Consider the following 23091-nt stretch of genomic DNA (forward strand, 5'->3'; position numbering starts at 1 on the left):
TGGTGATGATAACCAGTTATGCATCCTGACTCAGGGCTGAACAGATGTTGATGCTGAGTTCTGTCTTCATGCCTGGAACCTGTCTGGGTGTGGATTGGGAGGAACAAGCTCAGGCATAGCCCTAGCAAGACCAAGTTGCAGTGGATACAAGGACTATCCAAAGATTTTCAACATTCATTTTTGATAGGAATGTATTATGCCAGGCAGAACTTGGGCATAATTTGAGGTCCTCCTAGTCTCTCAGCTCTTGCTTGATGAGCAAGTGATAACCATAGCAAGGAGGGCTTTTGCACAGGTACATCTAGTGTTCCAATCCAGTCACTCGTGCATTAGGCACCCATGTTTGGACTATTCCAGCATGCTCTACATGGAGCTGCCTGAGATCACTTGAAAACTTCAGTTGAACTGCAGTAGCACAGGTAGTTATTGACAGATCTCATTTTGCCCATGCGACAGCTCTGTGTCATGAGTTGCATTAGTTACTGATTCGCTTCTGCAAGTCAAGGTGCTGAATGACATCTATAAAACCCTTCATGGCTTGGGGCTTGGATACCTATGGGACCATTGCTCTCTGATTGTTTCTGCCCTGTGGTATTATCTGGCAGGCTTGGCACATTCTAAGTTTGATCAACAGAATAATGCCATCTTGTGGTGTTCCAGACACATAACTTCTCTGTGACTGCCTCTATCCCCTTCAAAGTCCATATGAACCTATATGGCTCCTGTCATCTTTTAGGAAAGACATCAGGACCTGGCACTGGCCTTGGGACAGGGTGATCATTCATGTTTGTTTCTTTGTACTTATATAAGAGAGGCTATGTCTACCTTACTAAATGCTTGAGGCAACTGAAGGTTGTCATTTCTGTCATTTGCATTGAAAAGTATTTGTATATAATTACATTGGTGCAAGGTACTATTCCTACAACTTTAAAATGAACTGCACTTCAGATAACCACATAATGTTTTATTGTCACGGAATTGTTACAACTAGTTCTGCAGAGAAAGGAAATTGGGTGTAAATATTCAGCTTGCATAAGTGGACGACTTCCTCTACAGGATTATTTCCTGAAATATCTCTTTTCGAAAGAAATAATTATGAGAGACAACTGAGCCCTTTCCTGCCACTCATCATCAGATAAGCACCATACTGTCTAAAATGTAGATGGTGATCTACAATTTTTTCCTTCCTCCTCGATGAACAGTCACAAAGAAAAAGTATAGCATACTGTTAAACGCTACAATAGAAGTTCTGGCAAAGCTTGATGTAACAGTGTTAAGTTAAAAACATGATGTGCTAGGATAATGATTCTTATTGTATGAGAGTTTCTCTTCTGTCTATTTTTCACAAGGGCTTTAAGATTGATGTAAACTGTAAGCAGTTAACTGTGGACTTCGTTAACCAATCAGTATTACAAATTAGTAGTCAGGATGTGGAAAGTAAACGTAGTGACAAGACGGATTTTGCCGAACAACTTGGAATGATGAACAGGCGTTGGCAGATTTTGCAGAGTCTGATAATGGAAAAGGTAATGAGAGAAACTTGATAATGTGTAAACATAGCAAGATATGGTCTGATGGCAAGAAAAATTCAAAGACTGGTATAAAGCTATACTCTAAAGGAAGAATTAAGATATGCTCTGTGTCTTCCACAGATAGTAATCTGTATTCTACCAACTGCAGGATGGGCAAATTTGTTCTGGTGGAATCAGATACTATCCATCAACAAAGCCAGATTGCTGCAGTCTTACATACTGTATACCTATCTTTCCAGAAGAAGGCAATGACATGCCACCTGTATGATGTTGCCAGAAAAACTGCTAGGGTTCCAGTTGCTAGGATTTGAGCTTTATTCTGGAACATATTTATCTTTTTAAATTCATTTTATAACACAGTACAATCTTTGAAAGCAATAAGTATAATTTAAAACCAATATTTTTCACTGCCTAGTTATAATATATCCTTATTTGCCAAGTTTTAGTTTTTCCTTTTTCACTCTGTTCTTAGCATCTCTTTCTTAGTTAGAAAATTAAAAATACGTTGAACATTCACTTTCTGTTTTTCATATCAAACTTTCTGCTGAGAAATAACAAGGTGAGTTGATGGCAAGGTTGATCCTAACTATGGGTTGGTTGAAACACATTTCATACAAGGGTATAGAAACTTGGCTTGCTTTAAGAAATCATAACTAAGAATTTAATTTCAGGATCATATTAAACTGCTTAAAGCACTGAAGTAAAATTTTCTAATCTTCACATGGTAATGGTACAGGAGGAGAGGGGAGTTCTTGGTTCCAGGAAAAAGTTGGGTTGAATTCAGTCATTCCAATTATATCAGTCATTCCAATGAGTTTGATTATTGCTTTTGCTGGACTGGAACTTTAACATGTGCAGTAGGTTTTGAGTCACTTTCAAATTCATGATAAAACTACATTGTAAGAAAACATGGATCAATACCGATGTATTTTTTCCAGTGAAATTGTTCCTTTATTTAACTTTATGACTGAGTTTAATTAAGAAATGTGCATATATGTCTATATATATGTCTATATATATATTTCAGATTCAGTTGTTGGAAGGTTTTCTTGAATCCTGGACAGAATATGAAAATAACATTCAGAGCCTAAAAACTTGGTTTGAAACTCAAGAGACAAAACTGAAGGAACGACAGAGAATTGGAGATCAAGCTTCAGTTCAAAATGCCCTGAAAGACTGTCAGGTAGCAATGACTTTGCCATCAATTATGAGCCAAATCTGTCTTATTATTTCATCGAAAAGAAGAGCAGTCTTTGACTTCAGTACTAGAATGCTAGTTATTATCAGTGTAATACATATCTAGGCAGATGTAAATCCCATTTAGTTTAATAACAATAATATTACTAATTACATTACACCTGAATGATAATGAATGATATATGACTATTCCCAATTGGGTAGAACCTTTTATTTATTGGTAAATAAATTGGTTAAAGGATTGGGGATTATTAAAGGACTTTGGCGAGGATGCTTGGTGACCCTTTTCTTTGTTCCTGTGTGGGTTTGTTTTCTCTACCATCTTTGTTCCTTTGTTTTGTGTTGTTTTTGTGCTATTTGTATTGTTCCTTGTTTTTAAATATGTAAACCATCCAGAGTTGCTGGGAGTGGGTGGCATATGAATTTAATCTATTACTATCTTCCTGAATTTAACAAAATATAAGTCATTCATTTGAGAAAACAATCAAAATGATTCAGTAGGTATTTATAGGCCATTTATTGCAAGTTTGTTTTATTAATTGTAGAAGTGTAGAATGTATCTGAACAAGCTAGAACTGATCTGGTTGTGACTGGCATATTGAATAGTGTGTTTTCCTTCTTCTCTGAAAGAACATTTTAAAACATCATTGTCTCAGATTAACATGGAAAATATAAGCAATCTACTATATAATTTAATACATTGGTAAAATGGCTTCTGGGTAGTGCCACATGAAATGATGAATATGCTAGTGAGATGTTAGCATATATTTGTTGTCTTACACAACATTATCCAGAAGTAATTTCACACACAAAAAAAGCTGAAAATCTATACTCTAGAATTTAATATAATTAAAATGTTATTTAAAGTATAGACCAAAGATACTGCACATTTCTGGCAAGATCACATGTTGTATATTTTAAAGATACATGTTTTAAAAAATGAAAAAAAATGTTTTTGCTGAACCCACTTGGATGATTTTTTAAAGGAATGAAACAAATTCATGAAGAATAGGGCTATAAATTTCTGCTCATGAAAGATACATGTTACTTTAAGTATCAGAAGTATGATAGGGAATTTCTGAAAAACATGGTTCATACAGTAAGAATTCTAAGCACAGTATAGTCTGGCTTCTCTTTAAACCCCTCCTGGGAATTGTGGGAGGGGGATGGGGGCATGGCTGCAGGATATTTCCCTGGCTCCTTCCATTCTTATACATTTCAGGATTTGAAGTCTTCAAAAGAAACATTCTAATTAAACAACATTATTAACAGTAGTTTCAGCTCCTGTCATTTAAAGCTTCTCAGAAGGATGTTGATGAGCTCACAGTTTCCTTCCTTCCTTCCTTCCTTCCTTCCTTCCTTCCTTCCTTCCTTCCTTCCTTCCTTCCTTCCTTCCTTCCTTCCCTGTGAAAGATACTGAAATGTTTTGTACTATCAAAATTCTGTTTGTCCATTAAACGAGTAAAACGTACTTCTGAGTACACATATACTGTATAATATTGTACCATAAAATGAACTATGTAAGTAATACATTGATAGTGATGATAACTATTCTTTACCTTTAAATAAACTAATACATTTATAATAGTATTTCATATTGATAGTGAAGAATAGAACAAATCTATTGTTCGTTGTACTGAATGTGAGAACTCTAATCATGAGTTGTTAGTAATTTGTGATTTTACAAAAGCCTTATGCAGTTAAAACACAATATGACCATTTTTATTTCTTTCAGGAACTTGAAGACCAAATAAAAACAAAAGAGATGGAACTTGAAAAGGTAGAACAGACTGGTCTTTCCTTAATACAAAATAAAAAAGAAGAAGTATGTGTTGCTGTTATGGATACCCTTCAGAAGCTAAATAATTCTTGGGCAAATTTGGACCACATGGTAAGCAAGTAGGAATGCAAGAAAAAAATATCCACACAGGAAGCCACACAGATTCTGAATGATGAGTAAAATTCACTTGCAATTAAGAGCTGTGCCTCCATGTTCCTCTCCTCCCAACTCAGTCCAGATAATGAAGATGATTCAGTAGCTAAAAATGCAGAATTATTGATTAATTAATAAAACCCACAGGCTATGCATTTATATCAAATAATTAATTATACACTAGATTCCTGAAATCCTTCCACTAACATATTTGTTTCCACTAATCATTGATTGATTGATTGATTATGTGCCATCAGGTCATTTTCAATTCCTAGAGACCACATAGATAGATTTTCTCCATGACATTCTATCCCTAACCTGTTCTTACAAGTCTCCCAATGATCCACTAATCATAGTTAATATTAACTACATTTTTTCTGGGTTCAGATGATGTAGAAAACTTCTGTTGTGCTAAAATAGAAGTGAAAACTTCCTTACAGTTCAAGAAGAGAAGGAATGAGCCTATCAGGAGCCTAGTTCTATAGTTTATGTTTTATATCTGAATTACAATAGAAGAGAATATATGTAGCTCAGGGTTGAACTGTGGAGTTCTTGGTGTTCTCTGAGCTTGGTTGTTTGCTTGCTGACATTTCATTACCCAATTAGGTAACATCATCAGTGCAAGTGAGTGTGGGGTTTTCTCCCTGTTTATATACAGTAGCTTGCCCTGTCAGTGTTGGTGAGGGCGGGGGGGGGGGGGGTTCTCCTTGGCAATTCCTTGATTAGGGTATTTTCTGCTTGATTGTTTGTCTGATATTAATCCCTGCTTGGCTGTGTGTTGGTTGTTTTATTTAAGAGTAATTGCTAACCTTGCAAACAATGATGGTCTATATATTTGATTTATTGTTAAAGAACAATTGTAGAATACACACCATAATTCTGAATTAAAGATAACCCCCAAATTAAACTTATTTAATTTAACATTATCTTCCTTTCAAGTAAGAATGTTTGCTTGATTATCCTCAGCAAAATAAGCAGTTGTACATGGCTTCTAAATAAGAATTAGGGCAGGGGGTGTCTTTTAGAAAATCACTGCAATTGTTACTGAATTCTTATCTAAATAATCATATTTGTTTTTCAAAATAATTCTACCCTAGGCAAAATATAATGTAGTAAATGTGAAAAAAAATAATTCAAAATGATTTCAGTAAATACATTGATACTTTTAATATTTATTGTAGTTCTTGTTTCATTTTGACCAGGTAGGTCAGCTGAAAACACTGTTACAATCCGTCCTTCATCAGTGGAGCATTTACAAAGCATCTTATGAAGAACTTAATAGCTACATAATGGAAGCAAGATATTCTCTGTCTCGCTTTCATCTTCTTACTGGCTCTTTGGAAGCAGTGAAAGTCCAAGTAGATAACCTTCAGGTAAGCCATAAGAGCAAATACTATTATATTAAGCTAGGTCATGGAATTTTGTCAGAATGTTGAGAAAACAGCCAATTGCCATTTTAAATGTAGTTGTGATATAAACTTAAAATAAGTCCAAGGCAACTCATACCAATCTTTATTCAATGATGCTTCAGGATTTCATCACTTCTTTGCAACCATCATTTTAGTGCCTGCTGTAATAATTACCTGCCAATTGTGATTTTAAAAATGAGATTTTTAAAAATTGCCATCTGTTACAATTTTAATAAATTGCACATTTCTTTTTGCTTGAATCTTATTTTTCTTTGTTTAGAATTTGCTGGAAGAATTGCAAAAGCAAGACTATCGCTTACAAAAATTTGGGTCAGTGACCAATATACTATTGAAAGAATGCCATCCACCAGTTACAGAGGGACTTAATAATACTTTGAAAGAAATGAACTTGAGGTATGAAATTACTGCTTATTTTTTTCAAAAGTAAAAGCTACAAGTTGTATCTACCAGCAGACTGGAAATCTAGTGTGGTGCAGATTCCCCTTGCCAAACATTCTCCAAATATGTAGTGATGAATTGAGAAAGTAGATAAAGATTTTTTTAAAAGGCTGAAAGCCTTATATGGACTTTTTGTTGAAAGAAGAAAAGACTGAATTGATGATTTATGGATTTGGGGATTAAAAAGGGTTCAAGAGGAAGGGGCAAAATTAAGATGGCAATTACTCGATGAATAGAAGGGCAGAAGTCATAATTCTATGTTTTCTTTTTTCACTGCTTTTCTTTTTCTTATTTTCTATCTTTTTTCTTTTTTTCTTTAATTGTTTATACTTTGTTTTTGTTTTTTTTTAAAAAAAGGGGGAGAAAGCAGATTTTGGAGGTATGTTTTGAAGTCCCATTCCTTGAGCTGAAATCTGTTTTTGTGAATATATACAGGTAGTGCTTGACTTACATCATTCATTCAGCAACTATTCAAAGTTAGGGCAGTGCTGAAAAAATGGATGTACAACCGGTCCTTGAAGTTTGGGCCATCGCAGCACCACCATGGTCACACGATTGCAGTTTGGGCATTCGGGTGCCTGGCTTGCAATTACAACATTGCAGGGAGCTGCGGTCACATGATTGCCATTTGCAGCCATCCCTGCAGGCTTCCCACAAGCAAAATCAATGGAGAAGCCATCAGGGAAGGTTGCAAGTCACTCCGGTAAGTTGCTCCCACTTTTTCTCCTGCCTGCAGCACACATACACCCCCTCCCACCTGCAGCCTCCCCCGGCCATCCCAGGCTCTCCCTCGGCCTCCTGCACTCACGCTCAGCCTGGGCTGGACCTCCCAGGCCCTTCCGCGGCACCCCTCACTCCTTACCTAGGACTTCTGCCTCTTCCCACTTAATGACCCACGCACCTTGGGCTTACAACTGCAATTGGGACTGCCTGAGGTTGTTGTCACTAAGCCATACAGTCACGTGATGTCATGCTTTATGACTGCATCGCTTAGCAAAGGCAATCCCCATTCCAATTGCCATTGTAACCGTAGGACTACCTGTATCTTATAGTAAAAAGTACTCTTTAATTTAGTCTAATTATATTCTTTGAGTCACTATAAAATATGCAAGAGAAATTTATTATTTATTTAAATTTGTTATTGTATGCGATTTCTCACAGAAGAATAATTTTAAGTCTAGAGATTTGTTTAGTTTTGTTTTGGTCAGTGAAATATTTGAAAAAATTAGTTCTATATATATAGCTTGAAGTAGTAAAATCTAGAATTGTATAATTTTAATCTGTTAACTCATTATATAAAACACTTCGCTTGTTATTTCAAAATATGTTTCTAATGTTAAATGCCTTTTTATGTATGTTTCCTTTCTTTATTTTGGAATTCCCCTCATCCCATCACACAGCCAAATCAACCTACATTTTTGTTGCAGATGACAGAGAGTCTTATAACATGTCCTTGGTGTTTTTTTGCTCTTCCGGAAACAGTGTAATAATAAAAATACTTAATTTTGTCAGAGCAGGTAGCAATATCTAACCAACCTTGGCTGATGCCATAAAACACCAAGCAGAATTAGGCCTCATTGTTATTGCATAGAAGACTACAGGAACAATATTTCTGTTTCAGCACTTTCTAGTTTGTCTTCCAACTTTTTAAACTCTTTCTTCTGGATTCTCTTAACTGAAGGCAACTTATGGTGTCCTGTCTGCAAATGTTTAATTTCTTTATCCTGCTTTTTTTTTTAATTAATTATTACTGAAATCTTATATTCCTACAAAGTATAGTGAACTACCTTTGTACATGGCATCTGTTGCAAGGATATTTTATGCTTCTTACTGGAAAGTACAGTAGTCCCCTCTAATTAAGTTGTGGAGTACATCTCAATGTCCAAAATAAATTCATATTTTAAAAATAGATCTGACACAGAATTTAATTCAATTTGGAAACCATTTTTAGATTATAATTCCATATATGGGCTTATACTATATTCAAAATTTGGATTTCTCTTAACATAGCATCCTAACATTAACTTTAGTCATCTGTTAAATAAATGTTTAGAGAGAAATTATTATAGAGATGTAAGTATTTATCCTTAGGATTTATAATGTACTGATTATTGCCATTGATGCATTTATGTCTTATTTTGGATTTTAACACTTTTTAAAGTGCTGTAAGATATTCAGTTATGTAAAACTAAATTAAATACAGAAAATTCATATCTAACATATTTAGTTTTAGTTAACTCTATTATGCTTGTAAATAAACAAAAAATGTTTATTTACTTTGTCTTTTATATTTCTTTTTTTTTTGCCCCTTATCTTGTTTTTATTTTCTTTTTCCTTTTCAAAAATGTTTAATAAAAAATATAACTTTAAAAAAGGAAGGTTGGGCTGAGAAGTTAAGAAGAAACAAATGTCCAAGATGTGTTCATATAGGAGTCAAGATTCTCTAAGGGAGTCTTTATCTCTTATTTTGTTGTACTTTGTAACTCTTATTGTATTAAATTATCAGTTTGTCTTCTTGATGCTTATGTTGTTAGAATCAGCTATATTCAAAGGTTTTTCCTCATCCCCTATCCATTTTTTGGAAGATGGTGATATCTGTCTTTTACACTGGAATCTGTTTCTTTTATTTGCCAGATGGAATAACCTTCTAGAAGAAATTGCAGAGCATTTGCATTCCAGTAAGGGTCTGCTTCAGCTCTGGCAGAAGTATAAAAACTATTATATGCAGTGCTCTTCCACTGTCCAGCAGTATGAGGATCGAACAAATGAACTTTTGAAGGCTGAACTCAACAAGGACACGGCTGATGATGAAGTCACTGCTTGGATTCATGACTGCAATGTATGTTTAATAAGCTTGTGATGTTGTTCAGTGTAATACAATCTTATAGTAAGAAACCAGCAAATTAAGTATACTAAACTAGTATGGATTATTAAAAACTAGGAAGATGCTGATCTAAGTGATTGTGGAAGGAAATTTCCATCTCCTCCTCTATTATCTGTCTCCCAAATCCTCAGCCTGCCACATCATTGCAACTTGCAAAGCAAGTGTATCTGCTTTTCCATAGGTAAAGGTAAAAATTTCCCTTGACATTAAGTCCAGTCGTGTCCAACTCTAGGGGGCGGTGCTCATCTCCGTTTCAAAGCTGAAGAGCCGGTGTTTGTCCGTAGACAGTTCCGTGGTCATGTGGCCAGCATGACTACACGGAATGCCGTTACCTGCCTGCTGAAGCGGTACCTATTAATCTACTCACTTTTGCATGTTTTCAAACTGTTCGGTTGGCAGGAGCTGGGACTAGCAACGGGAGCTCGCCCCGTCACGCGGATTCGAACTGCCAACCTTCCGATCGGCAAGCTCAGCAGCTCAGCGGTTTAACCCACAGCGCCACCGCGTCCCTGCTTTTCCATACCTTTGCTTATTATCACATTATTAAATTTTTCTCCAGGCCATAAGAAATAAAGGAGTATTTTGTCCCAACCCACCTGTAAGTTGAGCAGAGAATACAGTGAACCCACTTAATTTGGGGGATGGTAAACATGCTGTTTCATCTTCAGAATCTTGGAAACTTGTTCTGGAACTTGGTAGTATCTAACTCATCCAGTGACAAGCTGAACAATGTTGCCTCTTCATAAGTGTAAACTTTTATTATGTTTTGTTTTATTTTGTTTTGTTTTGTTTAAAAGAGAGATTAAAGCAGCATATCTTGAAGGGGGAGGTAATCTCATGTGATTATCAGAACACTAGTTCTGTTAGATAGATTAGATGAAAATAGAAAGAGACTGTCATAAAGTCATTCAGGTTGCTCCACAGTTGAGTAGATGTGTGAATCTGGGTCTCTCTCGTGGAAATTTAACACTAACTACTACATTGCACATTATATTTTACTTTTATAATCTAGAACAGTGTTTCCAACCTCAGGAACTTTAAGATGTGTGGACTTCAACTACCAGAATTCCCCAGCCAGCCATCTAGAATATAGCACAGTTGCAATTGTTTGTATCCCATCACAAAAGTGAATTAAATCCTATCAGGTTTTTGTAAGAACTGGACATAGTCATGCCAGAATATACATGCATTGTGTCAAGTGCACATGTTCAGTCATGTGCTGAGTGACTGATATATATTCAGGTCCTCACATCATTCAGTAAAATGGACTTTAGCATTACAGTTACCTTCATCATTTTTTCATTTGCTGTGATTTCTGCAGGATCTACTCAAAGGCATGAAGACAATGCACGATTCTCTATCTGTTCTGCATGAACTAGGGGAACAGCTGAGGCAGCAGGTGGATTCTTCTGCAGCAGCAGCTATCCAGTCTGGTCAGCTCCTACTAAGTCAGAACTTAGCTTCTTTAGAGCAGGGACTCAACAGACAACAGTCAATACTACAGGTAGGAAAACTTCCCTTGACCTTCAACTATTCACCTGGCTATAATTTATGTGCTTTCGGAGTATCATGCTTAGGACATTATAGCACAAGCAATCACTTTGGGGAAAAAATCAAGTCTCCCAAACAGAATTTTTTTATTCAGACACTTAGAGTATTTGAGAGCTACTATACAGATTGATAGTTTGAAAGATTTCTTCAATAGTATTTCTTTATGGTCCTATTTGAACACAAAATTGTTAGATTTTAAATCTTAGCATTTCAGGGTTTTTTTTTACCAAATAACCAACCTATGAATGAATGTCTACATTGCTAATCTATACTGTAGGGTGTAACTTGAATTACGACCTCAAATAGCATATGGTACAGCATTGCTTATAATTATTCTGGCTTCATATCATTCAAACACCACTTCTTCTACTTCAGAAATATCATGTTTCCCTTTGCTATCCAGTCATCCTATTGGGAGAAAAGTTATATTAATGAGCCTTCCCTCTTTTAAAAATCTAAGGCAGGAGTTCAGGATTACCAGACCTTTAATAAGAGTCTGGGAGGGTTGGAGAAGTGGACAACTCAAGCTGAAGAAGTGTTGAAAATGCAAGACCCAAGCCGCTCCTCTGACTCATCCATCATTCGGAACAGAATGGAAGAGCTTAAAGTAAGTTTTAAAAAATGCTTTTTTACTTTCAAATTTTATTTTATTTATTGTTGTTTACTTATTTACTTATAAATTTATGGTCAAAGACCAACTTGACGGGAAAAAAGGGAACTACGTATTTGTCCCCCTGGTGGGAGGAGATTGGCGGTGACAAATTTGATAAATAAATCAATCTGTGAATAATCAAGTGGATTAAAAGAACGAATGAGATTAAATATCAAGTAAAATAGGTTCATATCAAATAAGATAGAATAAAGTGTTCTTATGTATGTATATAAATAGTGCTAGTGAGACAGTAAATAGCACTGGGTGGTATCTTTTTAGTCCCCCAAACAACCAGGCACTGTAGGCCTAAACAGGTTTAAACCCATGATGGCAATTGGAAGAGTCACCGCCCAGTCGCTCTCTGAGTGAGATGGGTGGTAAATAAATTTGATAAATAAAATAAGAGAACAACTTCCTTTGAAAATTTGGTGGAGGTGTCTGCTAATAAGAAGCGTTCAATCTTGGACACAGGCCAGCCTGTGCGCTGGGCAAGAAGAGGGTTCAAGTCCTGAATGCCAATCCTGATAAAATGGGCAGTGCAGCAGAATGTGAGCTATTGACTCAGTAGCTACTCCAGAGCATATGCAATGGCAATCTAAGTAGGGAATATTATTAAACTCCCACCCTGCAAGCTTTGGCAGCACTTCATTAAATCTTGCTAGTATGAATGCCTTTCTGTGTAAGGGGAAAAGTGTTTTAAAAAATAATTGAGAATTGCAAAAGGGCTGAGGTAAAAATTATCTAAAATATTTTAGGTGGACTTTGGATCTGTCAGTTTGTAAATCAAGATCTAAAATGCATTGTTTTACCTCAGAAATAGCTTGCTCCAGGCCCATCACTGTTAGTACTTGGGTTGAAAGGCCACAAAAACAGATATCATTTGCTATGGTTTTCTTCCAAGAAGGACTGAATTTTTTTTTACAATAACAAGTTGGACTTAAGAACTGTTCCCTAAGTTTAATTTCAATCAATATCTCAGGCAGGAAATTTGAGTGTGAGCAGCTATAGGATGAGTTCAAGTCTCCACGAAGCATTAGGGATGTATTGGGGTCATGGAGAACCATTCTTATAAAACTGGACTGAACGCTTCTGGGGATGTCATATGTTTATGAGGGCAGAATTGCAGACTAAAAAGTATAGATTAGTTTAGCACTGAACAGTTTAATTGCCATGGGAGGAAATTGTTGCCTTTAGGCTAACTTAATGATTATTGCTTTTGAGGCCTTTTGTACATAAGATGAGGCTTCTCCAATTGGTTGTTTCAAAATACAGAGTGAGTGAAAGATGATACCTAGATATTTAAAGCACTTCTTTTGCTATAGTTGAGTGCCACTGATTTGCCATTTAAAATGGCAGTTGCAACATCTTTTAGAGAATAGGGCCACCTTTGTTTCTGAATAATTTATTGTAAGTTTTCACAGTGACAGAAGCTGGCCAATGCATGGATGCTTCTCTGAAATCTTAGTTAAGGCAGAGAAAGAATGAGAGTATAATAATACACTGGTGGGCCTGTATGCCAGCTTAGGGGTGAAATGCTTTATTTAATAGACCCTGAACAGTACAATTAAAGTTAAATAGTATTGAGGCAAGAATACAAACATGTTCAACTCCTCTTGTAATGGGGATCTGATCAGTAGAGCTCCTCTAGCATTGCATTTAACTTGTATGTAAGTGTTCTCACAGAATAACAGGATCTGTCACAATAAGCGGTGCTGCTTTCAAGTTAGTGAAGCATATTAGCCATATTAACCTTCAACATTTTCTCAAGAAGTTTTCCAAGAAGGATCTCATGTTTGTTGCACTGAACTCTGGAGACAGATCAAATGTGTTATTAATAAAAAAAAAATGCATTAACATTCTCTCTTTGTCTGTGTGTGTGTGTGTGTAATATCAGGCATTTTAATCAATCTTCTTGGAAAAAAAATGAAAGGGAAACAGCTGTTATTCTTTTTCTCCTAAACAGAGCTTGGCTTGTGAGCTGCCCGGGGTAATGGTTACAGTATAGATGGCTATTTAAGTCAAAATAAAATAAAATAAAATACATTTTATTATTGTAACATAGGCCCCAGCATCTAAAACTGTACTCCAGTATAAAATAAATATTTCGCAATAATGTATTCAGGTTGCAAATATGGCAATTAGAACTATTCAGAAACATTGTTTCCTATCACTTTACAGTGCCAGATGTTAAAATTCAGCAGCATGGCACCAGATTTGGATCGTCTAAATGAGCTGGGGTATAGGCTACCCCTAAATGATAAAGAAATCAAAAGGATGCAAAATCTGAATAGATGTTGGTCAGTGATTTCTTCACAAACTACTGAAAGATTCAGGTAAGTCAGATATTTACAGAACAGTGTAATTTACACAGATTAGAGTTTTAATAAAGCAAAGTTATCAGGCCAACAATTCTAATCCTAATCTTCAAACTACTTCTAGAATTGCATAAGGTTCAGAAAGATGTAAAAATGTACTTCATTCTGTTATATGCATTCAAGCAAGACCCATTATGCTATAGAATTACCACATAATGGGTCAAAAAATGTCCAGAAGCTAAATTAAGGATATATTAAGTCTATCATGCCAGAACTTTATTAAAATCTAGATTTATCTACTTGACTGGCTGAAAGATTGCTTGTGTATACCTGCTTTTCAAAAGCCAATTGGCATTCCCAAGGCAATTAGATGACACAAATAAATGTACAAATTAGATATAAAATGTCAGAAAGCTCAGAGAAGAGACTGATGTCTCTGTGAAATTTTCCAGAGGAGAGTGCTGCTGGCGTCTTATCTGCAGAATCATCTCTTCAGTCATCAAGAAGCCAGCAGGGTGTCTAGTGATTCTTCAGATTCTGGGCTCATTAAAGTTGCTTGTCTGCCTGTTTTCTTGGCCTTAATTGGTACTCACTGACCTCCTGATTACCAATAATGAAAAGTCCTTGCCACAGTAGAAAAACTGCATATAACAGAATAAGGCAGTGAGGGTATGAACATTATGGGGAGAGAGAACATTATCATCTATACCTTTTTGCTGCAGGCATACTAATCAGTACAGGGAAACCCATTCCATGAGCTGCCAAATAATTTTGTTCATGCATTTGATATGTATATGTGAGGCTTGAAGAATTACTGCCTTTGGCCCAGGTTTTGCTTACAATGCCTCTGAATCTACCTTGACACCAGTTTCCATCAAATAGATACGAGAACAGTATATAAAGAAAGCCAAAAATTCTCATATTTTAAAAATAGATAAAATGCATAAAAATACAAGTTGTTGCTAAAACAGCAATAAAATATAAGACAAATCTCATCAGTTTTCAGCGGGTAAGAAAAAGGTAACAGTCACATTTCTACTGGGATCAGGGTGCACTACGGGGCAAGTCTTCACCTTTATTGGTAGATGTTCTGCGTATCCAGGATAGAGAGGGTGCCAGTGTCTTTCCTTCAGCAGTCAATCACCTTTGTTTGGTGTCTGGAGAGAAAAAGAAACCTTCGCTCCTCACCCAGGTAGGGAAGTAAGCAAGCTGCTGGCCAGACAGACAAAGAGATTTCGAGTTAGAGAACAGGGTCACAGAGAAAAGATAGGGGATACTCTTTGGAATACCCATGATGCCACAAATGTCTTGATATCAGCATTGCAGTAAAAGAGAAAAAGAGGCTCTGACTGGATTCATATTTGGTACTAGACCAAGCACGGGCAGCCCCATTTTTGCAGTTCCCAGGGTGCCCGAAACTGTGCACTGATAAATCACTATTTTTAGTAATGCAATTTTAAGGGCTTTTTTTCATTATGAAATACATTTTAAAAAGCATTTTAAGATCTGGTCATCTTCATGCATATATTCAGTGTGAAAAGAACCCCAGTGAAAAATGAACAGCCCTAACTTTTTTGATCTGCTTCTTCTAATTAGTCACCATGTTACTGCTGTGCCTTAAGAAGTGTGGTCCTTGTCACAAATAGCTTGTCTAGTCCCTACACTCAACCATGGTTTCTTTTAAAATATTTTACTAGATAAACCACAGTTAGCTGTGTTGCTTGTGCTAAAACATAAACCAGAGATTATAAGCCACAATGGCTACATTTATACAACATGTTAAGCAAAAAGGAAACAAACTCCATTATGGCTTAACATAATGTATGAACCCAAACAAAGGGAGAGAGGAAGAAAAAGCTGGTAAAAAGTAGGGTTTAAAGAAGTAACAGATTAAAATGTGTCTTCGATTAATTATTACTGTCATTTAATTTCTCCAAAGAATTTTCTCTTTGTTGTACTTACACTTAATAATTTATTTACTAAAACAGAGTGTGCTTTGCAAAATAAAAGTACTTGTAAACTTATTTTCCCTTATGAATTAAAATAAAGTTTTAAGTGGGGCAAACAGGTTTACTAACTTAAACATTTAAAAAATAGGCAACCCAAAATGTGTGTGTGCTTGTACCCAATTTGTTTTCTTTGTTTCCTTTTTAATCAACATATTTTTAAAAATTCAAGATGAAGAAGTCAGTAATGTTGTTTAGGTCAGGTTTGAAGTTCTTTAGAAATCATCATAAGTTTGTTTTTCAGACTTAAACGTATATTGAATCACTCTTTATCTCTGCAGTAAGCTACAGTCCTTCATGCTGCAGCAACAGACCTTCCTAGAAAAATGTGAGACTTGGATGGAGTTCTTGGTTCAAACTGAGCAGAAACTGGCTGCAGAAATTTCAGGAAACTACCAGCTTCTTTTAGAACAGCAGAGGGCGCATGAGGCAAGTTTTAATGACAGAATTATTGAAGTATCAACTTCTGTATTTATTGTCAGGAAATTGGAACTGTAGTAATAAGGCCTGATTTGTTCAAACCTATTTTGATCTGTGTTCATGAGCTGGGTCATATAGGAGATGACATACACTGATATCAGATGGTATAAAACACATCTGTCTTTGTAGAGATGTTTTATACAGCTATACTGTAGAACAAATGAACCTCTTAACTAGCTACTTTGCTTTTTAAAAAAATATCTACACCATCTTTAATTACTCATCCATTTAAAAGCAATATGTATCATACAGTATATTATATGTTCTGAGTATATTAGACAGGTTAAACTTTTATTTTAGAGTCAGAGACTTCATTATGTTTAACTCATTTGGAATTCACTTTTTAAAACTTTTTGTGCTCTAGCTGTTCCAAGCAGAGATGTTTAGTCGCCAACAGATTTTGCATTCCATAATCATGGATGGCCAAAACCTTCTTGAGCAAGGGCAGGTAGATGACAGGTAAGGGTGTGCATAGTTCTGATGTTCCAAGTGTTGCATGTTGGAAAGCTTTGCCTTTCTGAAATGCTTTATATAATATGCATTTACTCCCCTCAAACCTTTGGCACATTATAATGATGGATTACTATAGGTGAGTTTGTATTTTACATGACTGATACCAGTAATATTACACTTGCTTTCTATCATGTATTCTGTGTTTTCACCTCCAGTCAATATGGATAGTGGCTTTGGCTCTTGTTCCTTGTTTCCCTAATGTCATACATCAGAATTTGTATTAGCAATACTGTTTTCCACACAAAAAAATTGAAAAAAATTCCAGTGAATTGCCAGGAAAAGTTACTCACGCTAGCAAAAATGCAATATTAATCTCAGAAATTAAGGCTATTAATTATAGGCATTCAGTTCCAACAATTTAATATGGTTGCTATTTGTGATATCAGAACCCCAGAGGAAAAATAGTGAGTTTTGGGGATACTGAAGGATCTCATTTTAATGATTAAAAAAGAATCTCTAAGTTATGGAAGGTGTAACACAGAGATAAAACAGTTATATTATATGGAAGATTTTGCTCCACCCCCGATCCTAAACACCTTGAATTGTGTCAGTAATGCTTGGATGGATCAGAGGTGCTTGTCCTCCAGCTGAAAAAAATATATATTCCCAGCAGCTATTTATAAACATGCAAAACTACAGAGGTGTAGATCTCATTCCCTTCCACACTGATAGTCTTACAAGAGGAAGGCCCCTACCAGTGTGTTCCAATAGCTGTAGCATCTACCAGATCCAAAGTTCTCCAGTTTCCTCAGTAAGCCACCAGATCCCAGACCTCTTGATACCAGCTGCAGGCTAGTATACCAAGCCCTACCCCACCCCACAGGTGCTTCCAATATATGTAGAAAGAAATTCCCGAACATGAAGATTCGCAAAGCTAAAAAGCCTGGTAAGCCTGCTTTCAATTTCCTGCCATGGGTAGTATGAATTTGTAAGGCTTTTGTATGTAGCAGAGCTCTTGAACTCTCATAGAATCTGATTGCATTTGATAAAACAACTATGCATTAAGAATTTACTGTTGTTCTGGCTTTAGTTTTTGAATGTGGTAGGGAGCACAGAAAGAAATATATGTTCAACTCTCTCTTTAATTCAGACTACTGATGTATGCAGAGATTTCTATGCATTGTTGAATTAGCATAAAAAGGAATACGTTTTATCAAAGATTCCTTTTTTCATTATTGCTTTATTGGTGAGCTTGTCCACCTCAGTTAGCTGAACAGCAAATTATAAATGCTCTTTGCATAAGCTTGGAAACTGTGGCAAACTTTCCATCTGAGTATCACAAAATTAATTTTAGAAGTTTTCAGTGGGAGTGTTTCAAAGGGAACGTGGAACAACCGAATGCTGGGCAATTTAATTCTATAATACAATAATAGAAATCAATTCATCAGAGTTGTTAGCCATTCTGGCTGATTTTGTTTGGCTGATCTTATCTCTCTCTGTTTTCTCTTCTTTTAGGGATGAATTTAATTTGAAACTGGCACTGCTCAGTAATCAGTGGCAAGGAGTAATTCGTAGAGCCCAACAGAGGAGGGGCATCATTGACAGTCAGATTCGCCAGTGGCAACGATACAGAGAGATGGCAGAGAAACTGCACAAGTGGTTGGTGGAAGTGACTTGTCAATCAGTAAGTGGGCTGGGTAGTGTTCCTATCCCACTGCAGAGAGCTAGAGCCCTGTTGGATGAAATGCAGGTAACTATTGGCAGACCATTTTCAACCTAAACAGATTCTGGTGCTATTTAATGGAAAGAATTGGGCATTTCACTGTACTTATTTATTCTGGAAATATTTGCAATTATTAAGCAAAGTAAAAACTTTCTCAATGGAGCTTGACTCCTAATGGTCACATAACATGTCTGTGTATTTTTCTTGGAGCAGTAAGGAAAGGATTTGCCACTGCCTTCTTCCAGTTATTCTTTTCAACCTCCCAATCTAGCCTACAGCCCAAGGATTTCCCAGTGGTTTACCATACAAGTAGCCAAGTCTGACTCTGCTTAGCTTTTAGGGATCAGCCAAGTTCAGCTAGGTGTTCCTACATCCTGTGGCATTCCTTGTGCCCAGTGGCATCCATCAGGGACAGGGTTTTAAAAAGGCATCATTCTGAAAGCCTTGCCCTTTTTGTACATGTGTTGATGTTACACACATGTATGAAAGTGGTGAGACTTGCATCACAATGCTGCATCTGCCATTTTGCCTTTTGGATATACAGTACATACATACTGGGGATGATGTTACTTGTGCCTTCCATGTTTAAGAAAAGAACATCCAATCGAGACTAGCCTTCACTACCAGAAATTATTTACCTTGTCTCTTGGCATAATGTCAAAAGAGGGTCTTGAACTTCAGCTAACAGTTTAACATGGGCCACTCTGATATTGTGCTTTGCATGACTGATCATGTATCACCCTTAAAAGAAGAGTAGTAGTGAAGTCAGGTATTTGTCTCTCTTTAACAACTGGTGTCAAATGTTCTTTGTAGAATAAACCTCCCTTTGATGTATATATCCTGACAGAAGTAAGACATTTCTTTCTCCATCAGACTTCTTAGTCTCCCTTCTCCTCATGGTCTTACTAGGAATTAGTGCCTTTTCTCTGCTTTCAAAGCTCAAGAAACTTGTCAAGATCCAAAGAACATGTATTTAGAGAAGGCAAAGCACCATTTGTGACCTTGGCTAACCTTGAAAAAGAGCCATGCAGGATAAGACCTGATTTAGTGGATGGAAGAACATGAGGAAATCCCAAGAGTAGGCTGGGACATCCCGCCCCCCAAATGCAAAAGAAACATAGTAGCAAACCACTTCTGTATTGTTGCAAGGGAATAACAGATGTTTCCATTGTAGGTGCCTCAAGGAAGATTTTATTTTATATTTCCTGGACACTGTATGTGTGTGTGTGTATATATATTCTGAAAGATTGTATTTCAAAATTTATCATAATTGGGCAAATAATATGAATCGCTTAAGACCAGGAATAATTCTTAAGAATTATTCATAAAAGCTATGCTATCACTTGGGACTTTTCTTGCTTTAGGCATCTCTTCCATTTCATATGAATACGTATTTCTCCTTTCTGACATTTTTCTCAAGATACTTTCAAACTGCTTTGCAAAGAGGAAGCTGTCAGGTATTATTAAGCAGTTATGTTACACTTTTAAAAGCTGATATATTTCATTATAGTTTGAAGTTTATGTATGGTGATTTTAGTACTAAATATTTTATTTCTCTAGCAGTGTATTTTTTTACATTGATAGATCTCTGAAATGCCTATTTGCAAATTGCCATTTGTCTTTGTCATTGCTGATTCTTGTGGTATGCTGTGGAATCAAAATTATTCTATTCCATATCTTCCTCTTTGTTATCCCCATAGCTCTAAGAGTATTTATGAGATGTGTGGTGGTTGTTTTTTCCATGGACAATTTATAATTTAAAGACAATTTAATATAGTGTACTCAGTCTGCAACAACTTTTGGACTTCCTAGACTGAATAAGATCCTGGAAAAATTCCTCCATACATTATAAAAGAGTTAAATTCTTGCAAAGACCAAGTTTTTGTACAACTTACATCGAAGGGCTTTTTCTACCAAAACCTTAGCTTTAGAATCTGAACGAAGCTCTGTGCAGCTGTGTCTGGCTGCAAAGAAAAAGTGTGGTAACTAGCAACCTCTTCTTCTCATTATTTGAAGTAGTCCTCCACATTGTTGGACATGTCTAGGGAGAGGAGAAGCTAGAAAATAAAAGATACTGGGGAAATTACAAAAAATATTAGGGAAGAGTTCATTAAGCAGTAGTGGAAGAAAGGAAAGGAAAGAAACGAAACGAAAGAGGAAAAATACAGCATAGTAACAGCAGATGAGATACTTGCTGCAAAGTTTCATTATACTACATGCCTTTTCTTTCATACGGAAGCGATTATTATTGCCAAGCTTAAAAATCCTCCTTGGGAGAAAAATACTAATCCTATGATTTAGAATGCTAGTGACTGACCTATCTGACAAAGTTATGAAATTAGAGTGATGTTTCTGGAATGTCATTGGTCTTCCCAGCTCAAAGAGAAAGTGCTTCTTCGCCAACAAGGGAGCTACATTTTAACAGTGGAAGGTGGAAAACAGCTGTTACTCTGTGCTGATGGTGAGACGGAAGTATCTCTACAGAACGAACTTACAGAAATCCAAGAGCGCTGGAAATTAGCAAACCTCAAACTTGAAGAACAGAAAAAGCAGCTTACATTACTATTAAAAGTAGGTTCATTTTAATTAATATTTAAAAATCAAATAAGGCTACTTCTGTGAAATGTTGAATTGCCAGGTCATTGACCTTGCCTACCTTTACATGTAGACAGATAAAACTCTTGGATTGATTTTGTGGGATCATAAATATTTTCCTTACGGCAACCTTCCCTGACCTAGTGCCTTCTGAATATGTTGGACTACAAGATAGATTCAGAAAGACCTCGTTGCAGAAGGTTGACCTATGGCACTACAAATCATGTTTTCTGTATACTGTTTGTGTTTTTTTGGCATAAAGTACATGAGTTGTCTGTGTCATTAATACCTGATTTTTCAACTACATCCTAGAATTCATACTTTAAAATTAGGGTACGGACCCCAGGTTTATGGAGGAAGATATACTACATAATATATCCCTATTTATTTGCTGTTACTTTTTGACTGTCAAGGTACACTGAACATTATACGGTATTCTATACGTTAACTCCTGCTCTTAAAAACATTATTCCACAATCTTTGCTTTACTTTGTTAGTTCAAGCAATTTACATACCAGAAAATAGAACATGTCAGGTGGTTTACAGCTGGGAAACAGCAAGACAAGTAATGAAATTATGGAACGTAAGGAATTTCAGAGAAATAGTGCCTTATATGAAGTAGAGATATTTCAAGGAGCAGGAATTAACTTTTGGGCTCACAGGGAGAGAAAGAGTTGTTGTTGTTTTGTTGTTACTATTATTGTTTTGATGATGATGATTTCCTCTATTTGGCATCAGTAAGTGCAGTAGAGCTGTAAACAAGTGGAAGACATTGATGCAATCTTTACTGTCATGCTTATTTATTCATGTCCTCTCAATCTAGCATCCTTTCATATATTATTTTGAACCTTCAGAATACTTTTAAAAAACTTTTACATTGACAACCCCAACTCATTCTGACCCTACACTACATGCATACATGAATAAATGAATGGTTAGAAAGCAATAACCAGGAAAACATCAACTTGATGAATATGAAGTCAGTATAATCGTTATTTGCAAAACAAACCAGTTCAGAGTCTAACTACTTGGATTTGGGTCTCAATTTGACAAAATTATTCTTCCCATTGACTATGGATGAATCATAAACATTGTTTTCAACAGAACAGAAACAATAGATAATACTGAAGAATAAAATGACCAATTTAAGAGAAAGAGATACAGAGGTTTTAAGCAAAGCGCCTTTTTGATATAAAGGTATGCATGTGTAAGTGTGTGCATGCATGGGCTTGCTGTTTTTTGGGGTAGAATTATATAATGTTTACCGACATGTTTATTGCTACAACAGGTATAAATTCAAACAAATTTCAGACAGATTGGAATTTTGTTCAAAATAAGTATAAATTTGATGAAAGTGGGAAGTCTTTAAAATGTCATATTGCAGTCAGGGCAAGAAAAGTGAATGATTTCTGAGAAACAGAATTTTGCTATTTTAAGCAACTATTTAGGTGTGAACTTTCTAATTTTTTTAATGACCAAAATAAATCAGTGGATTGCAGTGGGTATTCAGTATCCTTCATTTCCGTACATATCCATTTATTATAGGCGGAGGGCATCTAAAATACTGTGATTAATGCCCTGATAAATTATTCCTGTGATTAGAGTCACAGTATTTTATTGTATGGTATTCAACTTCCCCCTTGCCTTTATGCCTTCTACTTTTCTGGTGGGAAATTAAAACAGCATTGCTCTTTTTGTAAATTCAGGATCTGACTTTATGGAGTGTTACAGAATACTAACTCACAAAGCTTATTGGTTCTCAGTCAATTGTGAATAACTCTTTTGCCTTCTATAGCCATGATTTGATCTATATATTGTCGGGTTTGGCCAAATCTAATGTGTAGTGTAATGGTTAAGGTGTTGGACTCGGACTGGGGAGGTAAAGGTTCAGGTCCACCCTCA

The 23091-nt window shown here is 36.0% G+C and overlaps 1 protein-coding gene across 1 annotated transcript in view; it reads left to right on the top strand.

Moving 5' to 3' along the window:
* SYNE1 (spectrin repeat containing nuclear envelope protein 1) overlaps positions 1 to 23091 on the top strand; it is a 313009-nt gene that overhangs the window by 230654 nt on the left and 59264 nt on the right. The window contains exons 112-124 of the mRNA XM_063293716.1: positions 1350 to 1526; positions 2560 to 2715; positions 4465 to 4620; positions 5865 to 6035; positions 6352 to 6485; positions 9165 to 9369; positions 10736 to 10918; positions 11426 to 11572; positions 13796 to 13950; positions 16220 to 16367; positions 16783 to 16877; positions 18387 to 18621; positions 20971 to 21165. Of these exons, the coding sequence (XP_063149786.1) occupies positions 1350 to 1526; positions 2560 to 2715; positions 4465 to 4620; positions 5865 to 6035; positions 6352 to 6485; positions 9165 to 9369; positions 10736 to 10918; positions 11426 to 11572; positions 13796 to 13950; positions 16220 to 16367; positions 16783 to 16877; positions 18387 to 18621; positions 20971 to 21165 (2157 nt within the window). The remainder of the gene's footprint in view (positions 1 to 1349; positions 1527 to 2559; positions 2716 to 4464; positions 4621 to 5864; positions 6036 to 6351; positions 6486 to 9164; positions 9370 to 10735; positions 10919 to 11425; positions 11573 to 13795; positions 13951 to 16219; positions 16368 to 16782; positions 16878 to 18386; positions 18622 to 20970; positions 21166 to 23091) is intronic.

Source organism: Candoia aspera, chromosome 1 (assembly GCF_035149785.1).
Source record: "Candoia aspera isolate rCanAsp1 chromosome 1, rCanAsp1.hap2, whole genome shotgun sequence".
Lineage (NCBI taxonomy): Eukaryota > Metazoa > Chordata > Lepidosauria > Squamata > Boidae > Candoia > Candoia aspera.